At 36.2% G+C, this 18,289-nt stretch overlaps 1 protein-coding gene across 2 annotated transcripts in view; it reads right to left on the bottom strand.

Annotated features, from left to right (window-relative positions):
- Window positions 1-238: 238 nt before the first annotated feature.
- Window positions 239-18,289, bottom strand: part of LOC120124910 (exocyst complex component SEC10b-like) — a 43,691-nt gene continuing 25,640 nt past the window's right edge. The window contains exons 21-25 of one of the 2 annotated variants that reach the window (XM_039143467.1): window positions 2,694-2,778; window positions 1,975-2,033; window positions 1,357-1,455; window positions 1,194-1,277; window positions 239-554 (exon numbers count right to left, since the gene is read on the bottom strand). In XM_039143467.1, coding sequence (XP_038999398.1) covers window positions 482-554; window positions 1,194-1,277; window positions 1,357-1,455; window positions 1,975-2,033; window positions 2,694-2,778 — 400 coding nt within the window. In that variant the 3' untranslated portion in view covers window positions 239-481. The remainder of the gene's footprint in view (window positions 555-1,193; window positions 1,278-1,356; window positions 1,456-1,974; window positions 2,034-2,693; window positions 2,779-18,289) is intronic. The other variant, XM_039143468.1, reaches the window with a different exon arrangement.

The following is an 18,289-nucleotide window of genomic DNA, read 5'->3' as shown; positions in this document are numbered from 1 at the left end:
TACAATAAATAAAATAACAAAGAGAATAACGTTCATCGAGAAATATATGTGTGTGTCTAATCTAATTACATTACATCAAATTCATTTAATTTTACATATATTTAAGATTATTAAAAATATACCGTTAGGATTAACCGTGAAAATGGAAGAAAAAAATATTTATTGATATGCTTATGAATTGCTAGTGTTATTTTTCACCGTACTGTATTTTTCTCATAGAAATCATTGTTTCCATTATCGGAATGCAATTAAGTGGAACCACTGACTATTGATTGAACCCAAAAATTAAGCATACAATTAGTTCAATCATCAAACCCATTATTAAAACATTGACCCCAACTCAAAAGCTTATGAAAGAAAGATGAAAATAGAATAGAATTAGGGCGACAAAATGAATCCAATGTAGTCGAACAATGAGATCAATAAGGCTAATCAGGTGCTAGCTCTTGACTTGATATTATGGGGTCAGCAAGATGAGACATCAACTGGACCATAAGGAGCTAAGCCTGGATGCTAGTTTCGCACTCTTGTAGTCGTCTCTAAGCTGAATAAACCTGAATAATACAATTACCCGAATTAAAACTAGCAACCTTCACAAACAAAACAAATAAGACGAAACGAAACAAAAAAGACGAGACATATCGCAAGCTACTCGAGTTCGATTCGGTTAAAGCTTGATCAATACTTTAATTTAAATGAACTCAACTCAATTTTTTAATGAGCCGAAGCGAATTTTTTGATACTGGACTTGAAAAGCTCACAAACAAATAAAAAAATAAATCATTAATAACATTAAACATTTACATGTTTTTTTAAATGCATTATAAGATTTTCATGTACTTAAAGGTTTAGGTTTGAGTTTGAATTCGAGCTTCAACCAAGTTTGAGAATGTTTCGAGGTCTTTTTCGAGCTCGGGTCGAGTTTCAATTTTTTATTTCGAATTCGAGTCGAGCTTGACAATTTTTAACTAGCAGCTTTTGAGTCAAGTTCAACTTTGAACTTTTTGAGTCAAATTAAGCTCAACAATTCTTGAACTCAACTTATCTCATTTACAACCCTAGATGTTGGACTTTCTTCACATGTATTTCAAGTGAAACTGTTAACCTAGGGTTTTCTTGTTCATCCTGTTGCACTGCACAACAATCACCTACCTACCAGATAGTACAAGAAGATCCAGATGATAGAACATTACCTTTGTGCGTCTTTCCGGATGCTCGGGGTACCCTCAAACAAAGAGGAGAGACTTTCGGGAGCAACAATGAACACATTGGCCAATCTGAAGACAAAATTGTTCATCTGTAAAATAGTGACCAAAAACAATAGAGTTGCAGTGAATGACGATTGCAATAACTTACATGCCAAGCAGTTCAAATTTCTCATCAACAGCAGGGGCATTGAAACTGCGCACAAATTCTCCGTACTCTGTTATGTCACGCTTCAGTCTTAGTCCTCCACTGCAAACGAATACACACAAGATTAAAATGACATGCAAACGAATACACACAAGATTAAAATGACATGCAAACGAATATGCCGGTAGTTCTACTGTGCGACAGGAAAATCTAATATTAATTTGTAACGGGTTTTAACTTAAAATATTACTCTATCTACTCTAGAAAGTTATACAATTGGTAATAATTTTGGTAACAATTGAGAATGTACATGGGTTTCTTGACGGATGCAACTAGAATAGTTACGCAATTTACATGATTTGTTGTGCAGAACGCAATAACCTAAAATATTACCCAGCTTACTCTAAAGAGTTTCACACTTAATAAATTTTTTAATTACAATTGATTACCGTCTTTTTTAACCTTATATTAACAGTTTGTAATTTAGACTCCCACAAATATGCACCACTACCACACCTACACAATTTTCTATGGTACACATTCAAAACCATATGCAATAACGGTTGCTATTTCACTGTTTAAAAACAACAGGCAATTGGAAATTGAATCGAGGCAAAATACCTGGGATTAAAAGTGAACTTCATCCAATGATTAATTAGTCCTTTGTACAAGTTATTTCCCTGAAATGAATATGATCAGCAGTTTACTTTCGGAATGTGGTATAAGAACTTATCAAAACGGTATAAATAGCAAAAAAATATAGTCGAAAGATACATAAATACCACATGATCCTAATATGTCTGGTGCTTAAAAGAATATAGAGAAAATATTTACATCAGGTCACTCACATCTTGAGAGTAATGCCAATGATTAACTAGTCCTTTGAACAAGTGATTAACTAGTGGCACCATTGCCTATTATTTTCTAAGTTTCTAGAGCAAATTTGTTTGAACTGATAGTTGTCCTAACTTCCATGTTTCACCACGATGTGTCCTTACATGGTGGCACCATGGCCTTTGATTCAACAGATACCTCCTTCACCAGTAGTCTAATACAACTAGCCAATTTACTACACATCGAAGCAGATCTAGCACATACCACACAAAACAAAAATGCTGAAAATTATCAAGGAATGCATCACTTAAAAAACTGTTTCAACTGAATGGATGAAGTTCTTGATATGTGCAAGCATCCATGAATTCATAAACTATAGAACAACAATCTTGCAAAGTGAAAGTAATTTGTTCAATATTGATTGTACAGAGACTAAATTAGCAGACTCAAAGTCATGGAAATATCTAAACAATAATCAAGGGAATGACAAATTATAAACAACATACCAGTTCAGTCAGGAATGCTTGTTTGTTAAGACCCTCTAATGCAGTGAATGCAGCCTTGAGGACCCGAGAAAGATAAGCAACAACTCTAGACATGGAAAAGAAGACGAAAGAAACAAAAATTAAAAAAAATGCATTTTACATCAGCAAGGCTAAAGAAGAGATCTAAAACATGAAATTGAATTTATTTAGTTCGATTATCAATTAGAAAACAGTGTAACATAAACGAAGCCACAATTGGTGCAAACTGTTATAGGCAAAGTGTAATACCCCGATTTCCAGGTCAGTAGTTTCAGTCAACCTGAAACCCGCCAATAGAGCCCATTAGATTCTTCCAAGCCAAATTAGACTAATTCTTTAGAGTATTGGCCTAAGGTAAGCCCAAGATAAGTGATAGTTTTAAATTGAGGTAAAAAGGAGAGAGACCAAGTTAGCAATTTACCTATAGTTGTTATAGGTTATAAACACCTTTCTTCTCCAGAAATTTCCACGTGAAAAACCAAACCCAAAATATCTCCTCTTCTCTTCTTACTTTCCTCTCCCACGATTAAACAAAGAGGTGAGAGCCCTTGAGATTTCAAGTCTAGATTGAAGAAACCAAGGTAAGAAACCTATTCATCATCTCCTAAGCTTCCATTAGAGCCCTAAATTTCAAGGTTTGGTTTAGATTTTCAAAAATGGGTTTTTAGAAATCAAGTGATTCAAACCATTTTAAGGAAGGATTTGAGTTGTAGGAGTGTATTTAAGTTTTATCAAGCCTCTAGTTGAGTAAATAGCTCATTTTTTCATGCCTTGATAGTTAAAGAAGTTGAAGAGTGTTCAAAGGCTAAGGGTAAAAGAAAGGTCGGATCTTAGTTGATTCGAGGTGTTTTAGAATCCAAAGAATCCAGTTAATACAATATTAGCTTTTCCATACCAGTTGTAGGATCATTAGAAAGAAGTTTAGCTTGAAAGTTGAGTATGAGCATGTTTATTAGCCTTCCATGGTAGATTTTATGTTTAATGTTTTCAGCATGTTTCTCCCTTAATATCACATAAGACTTTAAGAATGTTTGGGGACCTCACTAGGTCTTTGGGATTGAAAAATAGAGTTTTTCATCTAAGTATCATCGTTGTCGAAAGTTCAGAGAAGGTCTTCGACTGGATATCTTGACTCACTTAGCTGCCAATCCACCCCGAGTTTTCGCCGAGCTAGTTCGCCAGGGAAAAAGTAGTATCGAGAGTTGTGGCCAGGAGAGCAGTAGAAGAAGATACCACGTCAGGTCAGGGTAGAGAAGTGGCAGTGTCAGTGGAACCAATCCAGCCATCCAAGAGGTCGAGAGAATCTCAGGAGCCTCGGCAGGCCAGACTAGCCGACCAATGCAGAGTGCTAGCGGAGGAGGGGGTAGGACCAGTCAGCGTAGGAGACCATTTTTTATTGCACCAAAAGTTAGTGTTGAAGGATCGTCGAGAGTGCCCTCTCATCCCATTTGTTCTCACTGTGGTAGGAAGCATCTAGGAGTTTGCAAATTTGGGGCTCAATGTTGTTACTGTTGTGGGTCATTAGATCATTTTCTTCGAGATTTCCCAGAAGCTCAGTGTAGTCCCAGCAGTCAGCTCCAACAGTTCAAAGGGGTAGAGGATTTCAGAGAGGAGGGAGTTTATCTAGTCAGGCTGGTAGGGGTGCAGTTCAGTCCGGAGCTAGTGGGGAGCCGAGAGTAGCAACCCATCAGTTTGCGATTAAAGCTCAGGAGGTGGAGGAGGGTGCAACTGATGAGATCTCAAGTAACCTTACCCTATTTCCTATTCTAGTAACCGTCGTAGTTGAATTAGTGTCCAACCCTTAGAATTAGATGTCTTCGTAATTGAGATTACTAGTAGATGTTTATCGAAGAAATTTCGGGGACAAAATTTCCTATTAGGAGGGGAGAATTGTAATACCCTGATTTTTGAGTCAGTAGTTTTAATCAATCTGAAACCCGCCAATAGAGCCCATTAGATTCTTCCAAGTCAAATTAAACTAATTCTTTAGAGTATTGGGCCTAAGGTAGGCCCAGAAATTAAGATAAGTGATAGTTTTAAATTGAGGTAAAAAAGAGAGAGACCAAGTTAGCAATTTACCAATAGTTGTTGTAGATGCTTGATTTGTCCGGTCCAACTCAAAGTGCTCAATTGGTGGGAGATCAAAGCCAAACTGGCAGCCCAACAACTAAGAACCGAGCTCAGCTTCCAGCAACAATGTTTCCCAGCCTCTGCATGAACGGTTTGCCAACTGAAAATGAAAGGACTGCAAACAAAGATAATAACCAAGGCAGCACCAAAACGTGAGGGGAACCGTTAGCAATAGAGAGAGATATGTTGAGCAGTCAAGAAAACCGTAAAGTATCAGTTTTCAATTAACTACCAGAAACGTGGGACACGCAAAAAAGAACAGGGGAGGTAAGTTTTTTTTTAACTACTGGAAACCATCAGAAAGGAGATACTTCACGGGAACAGAACAGAGGATTATAAAAAAAAATAGAAAGCATAGGATCAGGACAAAAACGACCAGAAACAAGAAAAAAGAAAGAAAGAAAGGGGGTTCTACTGTCCGATTCAAAACTAATCAAGCAGAAATTCCATCAATATTCAGTGAGGAAATTCGAGCATAGGGGAAAACAATATTTCCATATTACAAGGTCAAGCATTGTAACAATCATCGTTTTTCAGGAAAGCAATAACAAGCAAAGAGCCATTCTTTTGGTATATTCTCTCTTTATTTCAAATTCTAGTAATTTGTATGAGTGTTTTTTATTTCTAAACCAAAAAAAAAAAACAAACTAAAGGTAAGGAAGATAGAAATAGACAGTTAGATTTACCTCTGGTTCTGTTTTGATTGATTGTCAAGGTCAGTTTTGCTGCGTCCAGGTTGGGTTTCGGTCCCGTTTGGTTCATTTTTTCTTTGGTGTTTAGGGTCCGAAGTTCTCGAGTTCATGGTCTGAAATTGGTTCAACACCAAGTCATGTTAGTTTCATACGGTTTGAAATCTTGTTTAGACTAGAAGCAAAATCAGAAGAGAAGTTAAAGGAAAGGTTCAGCTTAGCTTACCTTACTGGTTTAGGCCCTCGTCGGAGTCTATAGGCGGCATTGGTTGTTCGTTTTGGTTGAGGGTTAGAGAGGAAGGAGGCGTCTAGGCTCATTAGGTCGGTTCGGGTGCTTCATCGTTGGTGACTATCATGGGGGTTCAAGGAGATGAGTGGTCGAGAGATGGCTGTGTGAGTTTGTGGGTTAGAAGTGAGAACTGCGCATGGAGAGGGAGAAGAAGGGAGCATTGCGGCTGTGAGGAAGAAGAAAATATGAAGAATGAGGGTTAGGTTTAGTTTAAAGTAGGTTTTATATTATAATTTTAGGGATAATTTCTTTAAGGTCACTACACCTCTGCCGTTGATTTCCATTTTGGTCCCAATCGAGTCTTGTTTGTTTTGTAATTCGGACTTCATCTTTCATATACATTTTATTTTAGTCCTGAATGATATGGTATACATTTTCTTTCGTTTGCACATTTGGTTTTCAAGTGTTTGCACGTTCTATTTTAGTCCTTGAACATAGTTGTTTTGAATTATTCTTTGTTTGTACATTTGCTATGTGGTTTTGTAAATCTACATTTTGGTCCAGCATGTAATTGTGGATTTATTTCTTAGTTAGTCATGCATTTATTCGGTTTAGTTCATTTTAATCCATGAATAGAGTATCTTATTTTTAATCTGATCTTCATAGTTTTATGTGTATTTAAGTTCAGTCCCAAATGTTGTGTCATTTAGTTCTTGTTATTTTAGGCATTTTGCTTCTATGTTTTTGCATGTTTCGTTTGAATCCCTAGGCTGAATTTTTCATGTTAGTAATTTTGTTCCTTTATTTTATGTGAATTTAATTTCAGTCCTACATATGTTTAGGTATTTATTTCAAATTTGGTACATGGAATGTGATGGTTTTATATGTTAGGACTTTATTTATGCTAAATTTATGATTTTAACTTTAAAATTTATGGCTCGTTCCATTTCAGTCCTTATGTTTGTTTGACATGGCATTTTTATTCATTTGTATATTTATCTAGGTATAGGTTTTCTTGAAATCATTTTGCATAATTTGCATGATAGCCTCACGCGCATAACTCGACCTATTACATAATCGGACTAAGGGTAATACCCTTTTAATTTAAAATTGTTGAAGTGGGCAGTCATAACTGATTTGAGGTCCGCTTTTAATGATTTTAAAATAAAAGTGTATCCCGAAAGTGAAACTCAAAAAAAATGATTCGTCACCTAAAATTTGGGAACGAGAGAAAAAGAAATGTTCGTTTATTTAAATATATCGAGAAAAGGTTGTTATATCTTTAAGATCTGGTCTCGATATTTGTAAATAATCGAACATTCTTTATCTTTCTAAAACGACTTGGTAATTTTAATTTAATTATTTTGAGTGCTTTTGAATGTTTTAAATTTACATTTTTATTTGATGGGATCAAAAATCAAAATAAATTCGAATTTGTAAAGTTCATTGCAAAGACGTTAATTAATCGATTAGGTACCGATTTAGGGCGTTGTGGGAGTGCTAATCCTTCCCCACACGTAATCGACTCCCGAACTCATTTTTTTGGTAACGCATACCTCAATTTGTTGTTTTAATTAAAATTAATTTTTACTTAAAATGACGAAACGTTTTTTGGTGCCCAATCACACCCTAATCAAAGATTGGTGGCGACTCTTCTAACCGTATTTTTCGATCGTAAAGAAATTCAAAAATTTTCGAAACGAGAGGTCTTTTAAACTGCATTTTTTTTAATCATTTGAAAGAGAATAATTCAAAAATTAATGTGGTTTTTTTAAATCTCACTTTTTCACTTTTAAGAAAAAATCGTTTCGACAGCTGTTTTAAAGGTTATAAACACCTTTCTTGTCCAGAAATTTCCATGTAAAAACCAAACCCAAAATATCTCCACTTGTCTTCTTACTTTCCTCTCCCACACTTAAACAAAGAGGTGAGAGCCCTTGAGATTTCAAGTCTAAATTGAAGAAACCAAGGTAAGAAACCTATTCATCATCTCCTAAGCTTCCATTAGATCCCTAAATTTCAAGGTTTGGTTTAGATTTTCAAAAATAGGTTTTTATGAGTTCTTAGAAATCAAGTGATTCAAGCCATTTTAAGGAAGGATTTGAGTTGGAGTGTATTTAAATTTTATTGAGCCACGAGTTGAGTAAATAACTCATTTTTTCATACCTTGATAGTTAAAGAAGTTGAGTGTGTTCAAAGGCTGAGGATAAAAGAAAGGTGGGATCTTAGTTGATTCAAGAGGTGTTTTAGCATCCAAAGAATCCAGATAACACAATATTAGCTTTTCCATACCAGTTGTAGGATTATTAAAAAGAAGTTTAGCTTGAAAATTGAGTATGAGCATGTTTATTAGCCTTCCATGTAGATTTTATGTTTAATGTTTTCAACATGTTTCTAAGCCATAGTTATGCTACCTTAATATCACATAAGACTTTAAGAATATTTGGGGACCTCACTAGGGTCTTTAGGATTGAAAAATAAAGTTTTCCGTGCTTGTTTTATGACTTTTGCAGGTAGAATATCGATACTATAGGGATAGTATCGATACTTGTTCTTCGTTTCTGGGTAAAATTGTGTTTTATGGGCAAAAGTATCGAAACTCTTTCAAGAGTATCGAAACTTTAGGTCATAGTTTCGAAACTTCCAGAAAGTGTCAAAACCAGAAAGTATCGAAACTAGGCAGAACAAAATGTTTAAAATTATCGTATATAAAGTATCGAAACCTTTGCAGGAGTATCAACACTCTTGGCTAGTATCGATACTTTCAGTCTGTTTTGGGTCAAAAAGTCTATTTTCGAGGGATTTAGACTCGAGGTACCCAAGACTTTTTTATATCACCAAATAAGACTACAAGTGAACATAATTGATGTTTAATTCAAACGAAGAAACCAAATAATTAGGGACAGAGGTCCTGTCGAGTTTTCAAGTCAATGAGTGCATCAGATTATTAAGAATGGACCGTGTTCATTAATAATATGAGTAAGAGGGTTTCAAGACGTGTGTTAAAGGATTACTTCAGTCCTTGTGGTCAGATTCTGAGAATTTTCATTCCACGTTTTTTTAGAGAAACCAAATTACAAGTCATCTACTTTTGCTTTTGTTCAATTTGCTGATGAGGATAGTAGGAAGAAAGCAATCCAGTTTGTGAATGGGAAGTGGTTTGATGGGAGAAGAATATCTGTAGGGGCTGATAAGTATCAGAAGGCTAATAGGAGGGAAGTTGTTGAGGGGAAGAGGATGTTGAAGTTCAAGTCAGGTAAAAAGAATACTTCAAGTAATGGAAGGAACGTTGAGATGTGGAAAAGCTTCAGGGATAGCAGATCGTACAAGGATGTCGTGAAGTCCGATTTTAACTTGAGAAAAGAAACAAGGTCAGGGACAAATAAGGAGGGTATAAAGCAAAATGTGCATGGTGGGAGATGCATATTCCGTCTGTCAATTCGGAATAGGTTAAACGTTTATTAATAGGGATTATGAAATCAACTTTCAAGTATGATTCGATAAAGGAAACTTTGGAGATTGAGGGATTCGGTGTCCAGGTATCAAGATGGGGTTATGCATGAAAGGCTTGCATCATCACTTTCGACTCGGTTGATGAGTTCTCATACGTATAAGAGAATAAGGAGGAGTTGTTCTTCTGTTTCGATTGATTGGCTCCTGTACTGAATGAAAATGGAATTCCAATGGCTCTGTGCCAGATAGATATGTGTGGACTGCCTTTTTTGTGCTGGAACGAAGCGTTCTTGGAAAAACTTACTGAGAGTTGGGGAAAATTTTTATGTTTAAAGGAAGAATCAAAGAACAAATCAGATCTTTCGTCGGCAAGAGTTCTACTCAGGGTAGAGAGTCCTTCTGATGTCCCTGATACGGTTACATTAGGGTCTTATGGCAGATCGTTCAAAGTTAAGATTTTCTTGGGGTCAGTGGTGAATTAACCAGAAGAGTTGGGGAGGAAGACGGATGAAAAATTTTCTAACAGGTTGAACAGTGAGTACGCACTGTCCGAGGAGGATGGTCGTTTTTCAACTATGGCAGCAGATAGAAATGAGACAGCAGAGAATTCTAGGCTGAAAGTCATCTCTTGGTTGAATAATGGCCATGATAGTGGTGTGAATGGAGTAAGAAGGGGACATTCTTCATCAAGTAAATCAATAGCAGAAACATCAAATTGTGGGCTGTCAGGATTTTTGGAAAATAGGACAACTCATAATGGGAGTCACGTGGGTCTAGGATTGAGAGAAACAGTTTACCCGGATAAAAAGGCCCAATCTGATGATGTGGTTTCATTTATATCGACTAAGAAATTTTGTCCTACTGGGCCAACTTACAATATTAAATGGACTGGGGAGAAATTTATACTTCAACCCAACTACATTCCAGCCAATCCTATGAAAGTTGCAGATGATGATGATAATAGGTTTGTGAAAATGATTACAGGAGGGGAGAAGGAATTGGTTTATGATGAACAAGAGGTCGAAAGAGAGCATTCTGCTGGTCAGAGAAGTCTACATGGGGTTTTTGCTTTTGATACACAGACGCATAAATATTTAGAGAGGGGTAGTGTTTCTGTTGCTCAAATGGTGGGTCCTAAGAAGATGAAGATGGTTATGGAGGATAATCTGGACAGCCCAATTGAGGACATCATCTCAAATTCGACTGCAAGAGACAGAATAATTGCAAACAGTGATGGAATTACTTTTGGAATAATTATGGAGGGCAAAAAATTAGCAGAGGAGAGCTATTTAGCTAACACAGAAAATATTGTTAACGCTCCTTCTCGATCAAAAAGCTTAATGAACCAGAGGAAGTTAAGAATTGTTCCTAGTCATTCGGGAAGTGTGTGCTTGGAGGGTGAAGTGTCTATAAGCTTTTATGATAGAGTATATAGAAGGGTGTTTAGTAGTGCAGTCAAGGGGTCTTTGGAACAAATCAGGGCTACTTCACAGTCTTCTCAAGAGTCTGTCGAAGCTAGAATCGAAGCAGCTGCTACTAGGGAGGTTTGTGACATGTTGGGGATTACTTTTAAAGGGGGGCAATAGATTTTAGAGGAAGAGATCTATAGGATGCAGATGAAGGAGTCTGTAAAGGGAACATGAAGGCTCTTTTTTGGTTGGATTTAGGTGTGTATTAATATCCACTTCAAATGTCAGAATTAAAGATTATTACATGGAATGTCAGGGGTCTTGGGAGAAGAGAGAAAATTAGAGCAGTGGCAAGACTGGTAAATAGAGAGAAGACGTTCTTGTTATTATTACAGGAAACAAAACGTAATGTTTTTCAAAATGGATTAAGGAGGAAGTTAGGGGGCAATTTGCTGAAAGGTGGTACTTTTATTCCAGCTGATGGTTCTGCGGGTGGCTTAATGTGTTCGTGGAATGAGAATTTTTTTGAGGTCAGTACAAAGCATAACCAGAACAAATTTATGGCATTATCAGGGAAGTTTAAGAAGAATAATTTTGAATGTGTTATTATTAACGTTTACGACCCATCTGTAGAGGCTGATAAAGAGGAGTTCTTCAGGGAGTTAACATGTTTTGTTCATAGTTTGAATCTGCCTGTTTGCATATGGGGGATTTCAATGCTTATTTGGTTCCAGAGGAGAAATGTGGAGTTTCTCAGAATTGGCATTCCATGGATTTGTTTAGATCCTTTGTACAGCTTTTCAATTTGATGGATTTATTGTTAGTAGGGGGAAGATTCACATGGTGTAGTAATAGAGAATCCCCAACTTGGGTAAAGCTTGATAGATTTCTAATAAGTAGTCTCTTTTTATATCACTTTCCAAAAATGATCCAAAAAATGCTACCTAAATCCCTCTCGGATCACAATCCAGTGTTGTAATTTGAAGAATAAAAGAATTGGGGTCCTAAGCCATTTCGATTTTTCAATTACTTGCTTGAGGAAGATGGGTTTACTAGGGAGGTCGAAAACTCACTGCTAAATTTGAGGAACGATAATGCTCGTAGGGGTTATTTTCAGTGCTTCAAAGAACTAAGCAGGTTATCAAGAAGTGGCCAAGGAATAAATATAAGGGGATTTATGAGGATATTTCAGAATTATAAGCCATGATAAATGATCTTGAGAGGAGGTTACAGTGTGGAGGGATTTTTAATCAAGAAAAGGAGCTGTTGCAGTTTTCGAGGGTAGAACTGTTGAATTTGCATAGGAAGGAGGAGAGTAAATGGCTTCAGAGGACAAGACTGAAGTGGATTAATGATGGGGATAAAAACACAATTTTTTCACTTATCTGCTCTTAATAGAAACAGAATTAATACCATTTCAGCATTGAAGGTGGCTGGTGAAGTTACTACAGACCCGAAGCAGTTGAGAGCCTTTGTGTTTGATTATTTCAAGGAGAATTATAATAACAAAGCTAAGATGGAGGTAGAGGAAATCAAACTTAATTTTTTGAAACTAACAGATGAACAGAAGAGTGGTCTTGAGGTCAATTTTTCAGAACAGGAAGTTTGGGAAGTAGTTTTTCATTCGGACAGTGCTAAAGCCCCGGGCCCGGATGGTTTCATGATGGGTTTTTTTAAAGAAATTTTGGCCTATCCTGATGGGTCATCTTATGAAGTTTGTGGATGATTTTCAAAGAGGGAGGAATTGGGAGCATGGGGTCAATCATGCATTTATCACATTGATTCCTAAGAAACTTAATCCTGACGATATTGAGGATTACAGACCAATAAGTCTAGTTGACAGTTTATAAAAAATTATCTGCAAAGTCTTATCGAGAAGGCTTGTTTCTGTTATTAAAGGCATTATTAGCCCTTCGCAGTTTGCCTTTATTCCAGGTAGGCAGTTTCTTGACTGTGCTTTTATGGCCAATGAATCCATATATTTTTGGATAAAAAAGGGAGGAAAGGAGTTGATTTCAAAGTCAATTTCCGCAGAACCTATGATACAGTGGAATGGTCGATTATATTGAGATTAATGAAAGTCATGGGTTTTGGGGTTAAATGAATATCTTAGATTGAATATTGTATTTCCTCTGTCTCAATCTTGGTTCTAGTTAATGGTTCTCCAACAGAAGAATTTCAAATGGGCAAGGGGTTGAGACAAGGTTGTAGTTTGTCCCCTTTTCTATTTAATATAGTTGGGGAACTCTTAAATCTTATGTTGATTAAGGCTGTTGATCTTGGTCTTTTCGAAGGGTTCAGTATTGGTAGGGAAGATAATCTTTTCAGTTTAACACATTTACAGTTTGCTGATGATCTAATCCTATTCTGCAGAGACTCCAACTCATAGTCTAAATATCAGGAGAGTGTTGAGGGTTTTTAGTTTAATATCAGGGCTCCAACTTAATCTGTCTATGAGTAAGTTGTTTGGTGTTAAATTGGAAGAGGGCGTTTTAAAAGAATGGGCATTTGTAGCAGGGTGTGGGGTGGGATCTTTTCCTATGACTTATCTTGGTTTACCAATAAGTGCAAAGAAAAATTCAGAGTTGTTATGGGAGCCAGTTTTACAGAAAGTCTACAACAGATTAACGGGTTGGAAAGCTTCCTCATTATCGATAGCGGGAAGATTGGTGTTGGTGAAGTCAGTGTTGTCATCCTTATCGATTTTCTACCACTCTATTTTCAAAATCCCCTTAAAGGTAAATCAGAAGTTGAATTCTTTGATGGCTAGTTTCCTTTGGGATGAAGGAACAACAAAGAAACGGATTCATTGGGTAAATTGGAAAACGGTGTGTCAACCCTTTGAAAAGGGAGGCTTGGGAGTCTTGGATTTGAGTTTGGTTAATAGAGTGTTGCTTGGGAAATGGGTTTGGAAGTATGCAAATGAAAAAGACTCTCAGTGGAAAAAGCTACGATGTTGCAAACATAATGTCAGTAACTTATCTCTATCGATATGCAAGGCAGTTTCTCCTCAAGACTCATGGATTTGGAGAGGTATTCGAAACAATTATGAGAAAAAAGACGAGATAGGGGAGTTCTTGAGGTCTTATTTGAAGATCCAAAGGGGAATGGTAGATCTATTGAATTTTTTAATGATGTTTGGGTTAATGATTCTACCTTAAAGAATCAATTTCTTAGGATTTTTGCTTTATCGACTAACAAATGGGGAAAAGTGGCTGAATTTGGTTGCTTTGAAAAAAATGGTTGGGTTTGGAATATTCAGCTAAGGAGGAATTTATGTGATTGGGAATTGGATTAGTGGATTACTTTAATGTTATTGATTGATAATATAGTTCTGACTAAATCAATGGATGATTTTCTTGCATTGTCTGGGAAAGGTGATGGTTTGTTCTCGGTTAAGTCTTGTAGACAGACACTTTCCTGCAGATCTGGAGGTAGTTTTCAGTGGAACAAATGGGTGTGGTCTGGATTGGCACCTCCTAGAGTGGAAACCTTTCTTTGGCAGATTACTCATTAGAAATTGGTTGTTAAAGTAGAACTAAAGAAAAAAGGGGTTCCAATGAAAGATGTTATGTGTCCCTTATGTCATTAAGTATGAGGAAACAATTCAACATCTTTTTATTTCTTGCTCTGTTGCAAGGGAGCTGTGGAATATATTCTTTAGGTTTTGGGATATCTCTTCAGTTTTGCCCAAAGACCCTTCTTCCCTACTTTGTTCTTGGTCTTACCTAAGGAAGTATTCTTCTATTTGGAATTTTATCCCCAGAGTTGTTTTGTGATCTTTATGGAAGGCCAGGAATTCGGTGGTGTTCAAAAACTGGAATTTTGACAGTTCTCTGTTCTTCACTTCCAGATTTAGGCTGGCTAAATGGTTTGTAGCTAAATTTCCTCAAGCTAATATACAAGTTGATTTACTAGTAGGGGATCCATCGCTCGCAAACAGAATTTCTATTAAATACTCTAAGAAGAAGAAGGTTCTATGCTGGTCTCCACCTCCTGATTTTTTTAAATTCAATGTTGATGGGCGGTAACAGGTGATGGGTTGCTGGGTGGAATTGGAGGAGTTTTGAAAGATTCGAATTGTTCTACTTTATCCACCTTCTCTATTGTTGTGGGACCAGGTCCACCTTCGTTTGTTGAGCTGAAAGCCATCAAACATGGCATTGATTTATTCATTTTCTCTGAATGGGCATTGAAAGGAAGATTAATCTTAGAGAGTGACTGTAAAACAACAGTTAACTGGATTTTGCTGCCTTCTACTGCCCCTCCGTTTTTCAGTAATTTGGTTGGGGATATTGGGGCCTTAGTTTCTGCTAGGGATATTATTGTTAGATGGATTCCTAGGAGCTATAATTGGGAGGCAGACAAGTTATCTAAGGAGGGGATTGGTTGAATGTTTAGAGCTTCATTGTTGTTTTGTTCTGTATTTTATTTCAGGTTGTTTACTGTGTAAGCTGTAATCTTATGTAATTATGGCTTATCAATAAAATGAGGTACTCTTTTCCTCCTCTCGCTAGTTGCCTCTTTCACAAGAGCCAACTACGAGGGAGGTTTTTAATGAGGCCTCCTATTCCTATCAAAAAGAATAATTAGAGACAAATAAGACTAGCTTTGTTTGATGCTCAGGAAACAATTCGGACACCCAAGTTCCTTTAGAAAAGCTAGTGGAGTCGAAAGTATAGGTGCAGTCCGGATATATCCTTGGGTAAGGTGCAAGGCCCTTAAAACCGACTAAGGCCGAGGCCCGACACTCACAAGGAGTGGGTTAGTCAAGGGTATGGTGTCCAATGCAAAAATTTTGGGGGATATATCCCGGTAAACTAGAGGGGTGTGGGAGCTCTGAGATGCAGTAATCCCTCATACGCACCATGATGTCTATAGTAGCGTAGAGAGTGGATATCGCAAGGATATTCACTAAGCAGATCAGATCAATAGACTTTATAGCTAGCTTTTCAGTGATATGCAATTAGTATGTGTCGAAACGATTTTTCCTTAATAGGTGAAAAAAGGTGAGATTTAAAAGCCACATTAATTTTTAATTTACCTCTTTCAATTGAGTTTTAATTTAAAAACAAATGTGATTTGAAAACCTCTCGTTTCGAAAAAAATTCAGATTTCCTTTACGATCGAAAAAATATAGTTCAAAGAGTCTCCACCAATCTTTGATTAGGGTGTGATTGGGCACCAAAAAATGTTTCGTCATTTTAAGTAAAAATTAATTTTAATTAAAACAACAAATTGAGGTCTGCATTACCAAAAAAATGAGTTCGGGAGTCGATTACGTGTGGGGAAGGATTAGCACCCCCACAACGCCCTAAATCGGTACCTAATCGATTAATTAACGTCTTTGCAATGAACTTTACAAATTCGGATTTATTTTGATTTTTGATCCAATAAAACAATGATGTAAAATTAAAAAAAAACATTCAAAAGCACTCAAATAAATTAAATTAAAATTACCGAGTCATTTTAGAAAGATAAAGAATGTTCGATTATTTACAAATATCGAGACCAGATCTTAAAAGTTATAACAACCTTTTCTCGATATATTTAAATAAACGAACATTTCTTTTTCTCTCGTTCCCAAATTTTAGGTGACAAATCAATTTTTTTGTTTCACTTTCGGGATACACTTTTATTTTAAAATCATTAAAAGCGGACCTCAAATTAGTTATGACTGCCCACTTCAACAATTTTAAATTAAAAATATATTACCCTTAATCCAATTATGTCGTATGGCCGAGTTATGCACATGAGGATATCATACAAGTTATACAAAAAGTATGTCACATGCCAAAAATTAATTAAACAAATATTATAATTAAAAATATCATACAACATTCAATCAAGATAAAATGACTAGTCCTACATGTACGCAAATGAATAAAATGGAACTTAAATTAAGCATTATACTATCTTACCTAAATTAAATATATGAAGTCTAAGCATACAAAACCAATATAGCATATAATAAACATCCCCAATGCAAATTCACGTAATTGTTAAAAAGAAATATTCAACATATTACAATTGATATTTACTCAAGTATATTAATTCAAACTTAAACCTAATTATTGAATATATATATATATGTTTATTTACACGCATTTGTGTCTTAAACATGCATCAATGAATTTACGTACAAAATATTACAAACATCGGGACCATAAAATAACAATTCGCAAGGGATCAAAGCATAAACTTTCAAAGTAATAGGCTAGAAACACAAATAATGCAAAATTCGATTTAACAAACCAAATGGACTAAAATCCAACATGTAAGAATTTAAAAGGTCTAATATCTAAAGAGCAAAGACTAAGTACAATAAACACTTTAGGACGAGAATTAAATGTGCATAAAGTATACAGACCGAAATAAAATAAGTGCAAAACAAGGTTACAAAATCAGAAACGCGGTGGTTATGGACCAAAATGCATAATATTGGAATATTGAATGATCATCCCACAGATAAACCACACGTAAAATGTATGCCCTATACACTACCGTTTCAATGAATTCATATATATAAAATATAGGGTGAAAACTGAACCCTAAATTAATTGCTTTCATTCCCAGCCGTAATACCCTCTCATCTTCTCCACTCTCCCTCTCGCCTCTTCTCTCGACCCTCTGTGATAACCCAGGCACGATTCCCTTTTCCGACCACTACCGTGGTGGTCACCAGCGATGAAGCACCCGAATCGACCTAATGAGCCTAGACCTCTCTAGCCCTCAACCAAAACGAACAACCAACACCACCTATGGACTCCGACGAGGACCAGAACCGGCGAGATAAGCTAAGTTGAACCTTTCTTTTAACTTTTCTTCTGATTTTGCTTCTAGTCTAAACAAAATTTCAAAACGTATGAAACTAACATGACTCGGTGTTAAACCAATCTCAGACTACAAACCCGAGAGCTTCGCCCCCTAAACACCAAAGAAAAAAACGACCCAAACGGGACAGAGACCCAACCTCGATGCAGCAACGACATCGACAATCAATCAAAACAGAACCTGAGGTAAATCTAACTGTCTATTTCTATCTTCCTTACCCTTATTTTCTTCCTAAATAAATACCACATATACGAATAGTTAGTAAAAATAAACAAAATAAGATGAAATACCTCCTTATTAATGCTTGATGTTTTTTTTTTTTTTTTTTTGCTTGAAAGAATGCTACTGCCCTTTTGTGAATGATTGATATCCTTGCGATTGTGAGAATGAAAATCAGGAGAGAAAAAAAATGTTTCTTTTTATTGCTTTTCAAATGTTGAACCATAAACTTTTACAAATTCCCCTCTTTCCTTTTCGTTATCTCTGTAATCTCCTGCTCGTTTTTTTTGCTGTCTGATCTTTTCCTCCCCCCCCCCTCTGTTTCTGGTGATTAGTCTCCCCTTAAAAACTGATGGTTTCCAGTAGTTAAAAAAAAACTGACCTCCCCCTCCATTTACAGTTTTGTGATAACTCAAAATACCCCCCACTCTCTACAAACTGTTCCCTCTCTTTTCTGGTTTCTTAACTACCCAGACAAATTAAGCATCTACAGCTGCCCCTCTTTGTTCATTGTCGTGTAACGAGAATAGAGTAAAGATCAAAAGATGATCGAATTTGTCTGGTCTTGAGAATGTTACGTCAGGATAAATTCTTGAAAAATCTTCAAATGACGAG

The sequence above is a fragment of the Hibiscus syriacus genome, unplaced genomic scaffold (genome assembly GCF_006381635.1).
Source record: "Hibiscus syriacus cultivar Baekdansim isolate YM2019G1 unplaced genomic scaffold, ASM638163v2 tig00110429_pilon, whole genome shotgun sequence".
Taxonomy (NCBI): Eukaryota; Viridiplantae; Streptophyta; class Magnoliopsida; order Malvales; family Malvaceae; genus Hibiscus; species Hibiscus syriacus.
This window is presented reverse-complemented; position numbering and strand designations above follow the sequence as displayed.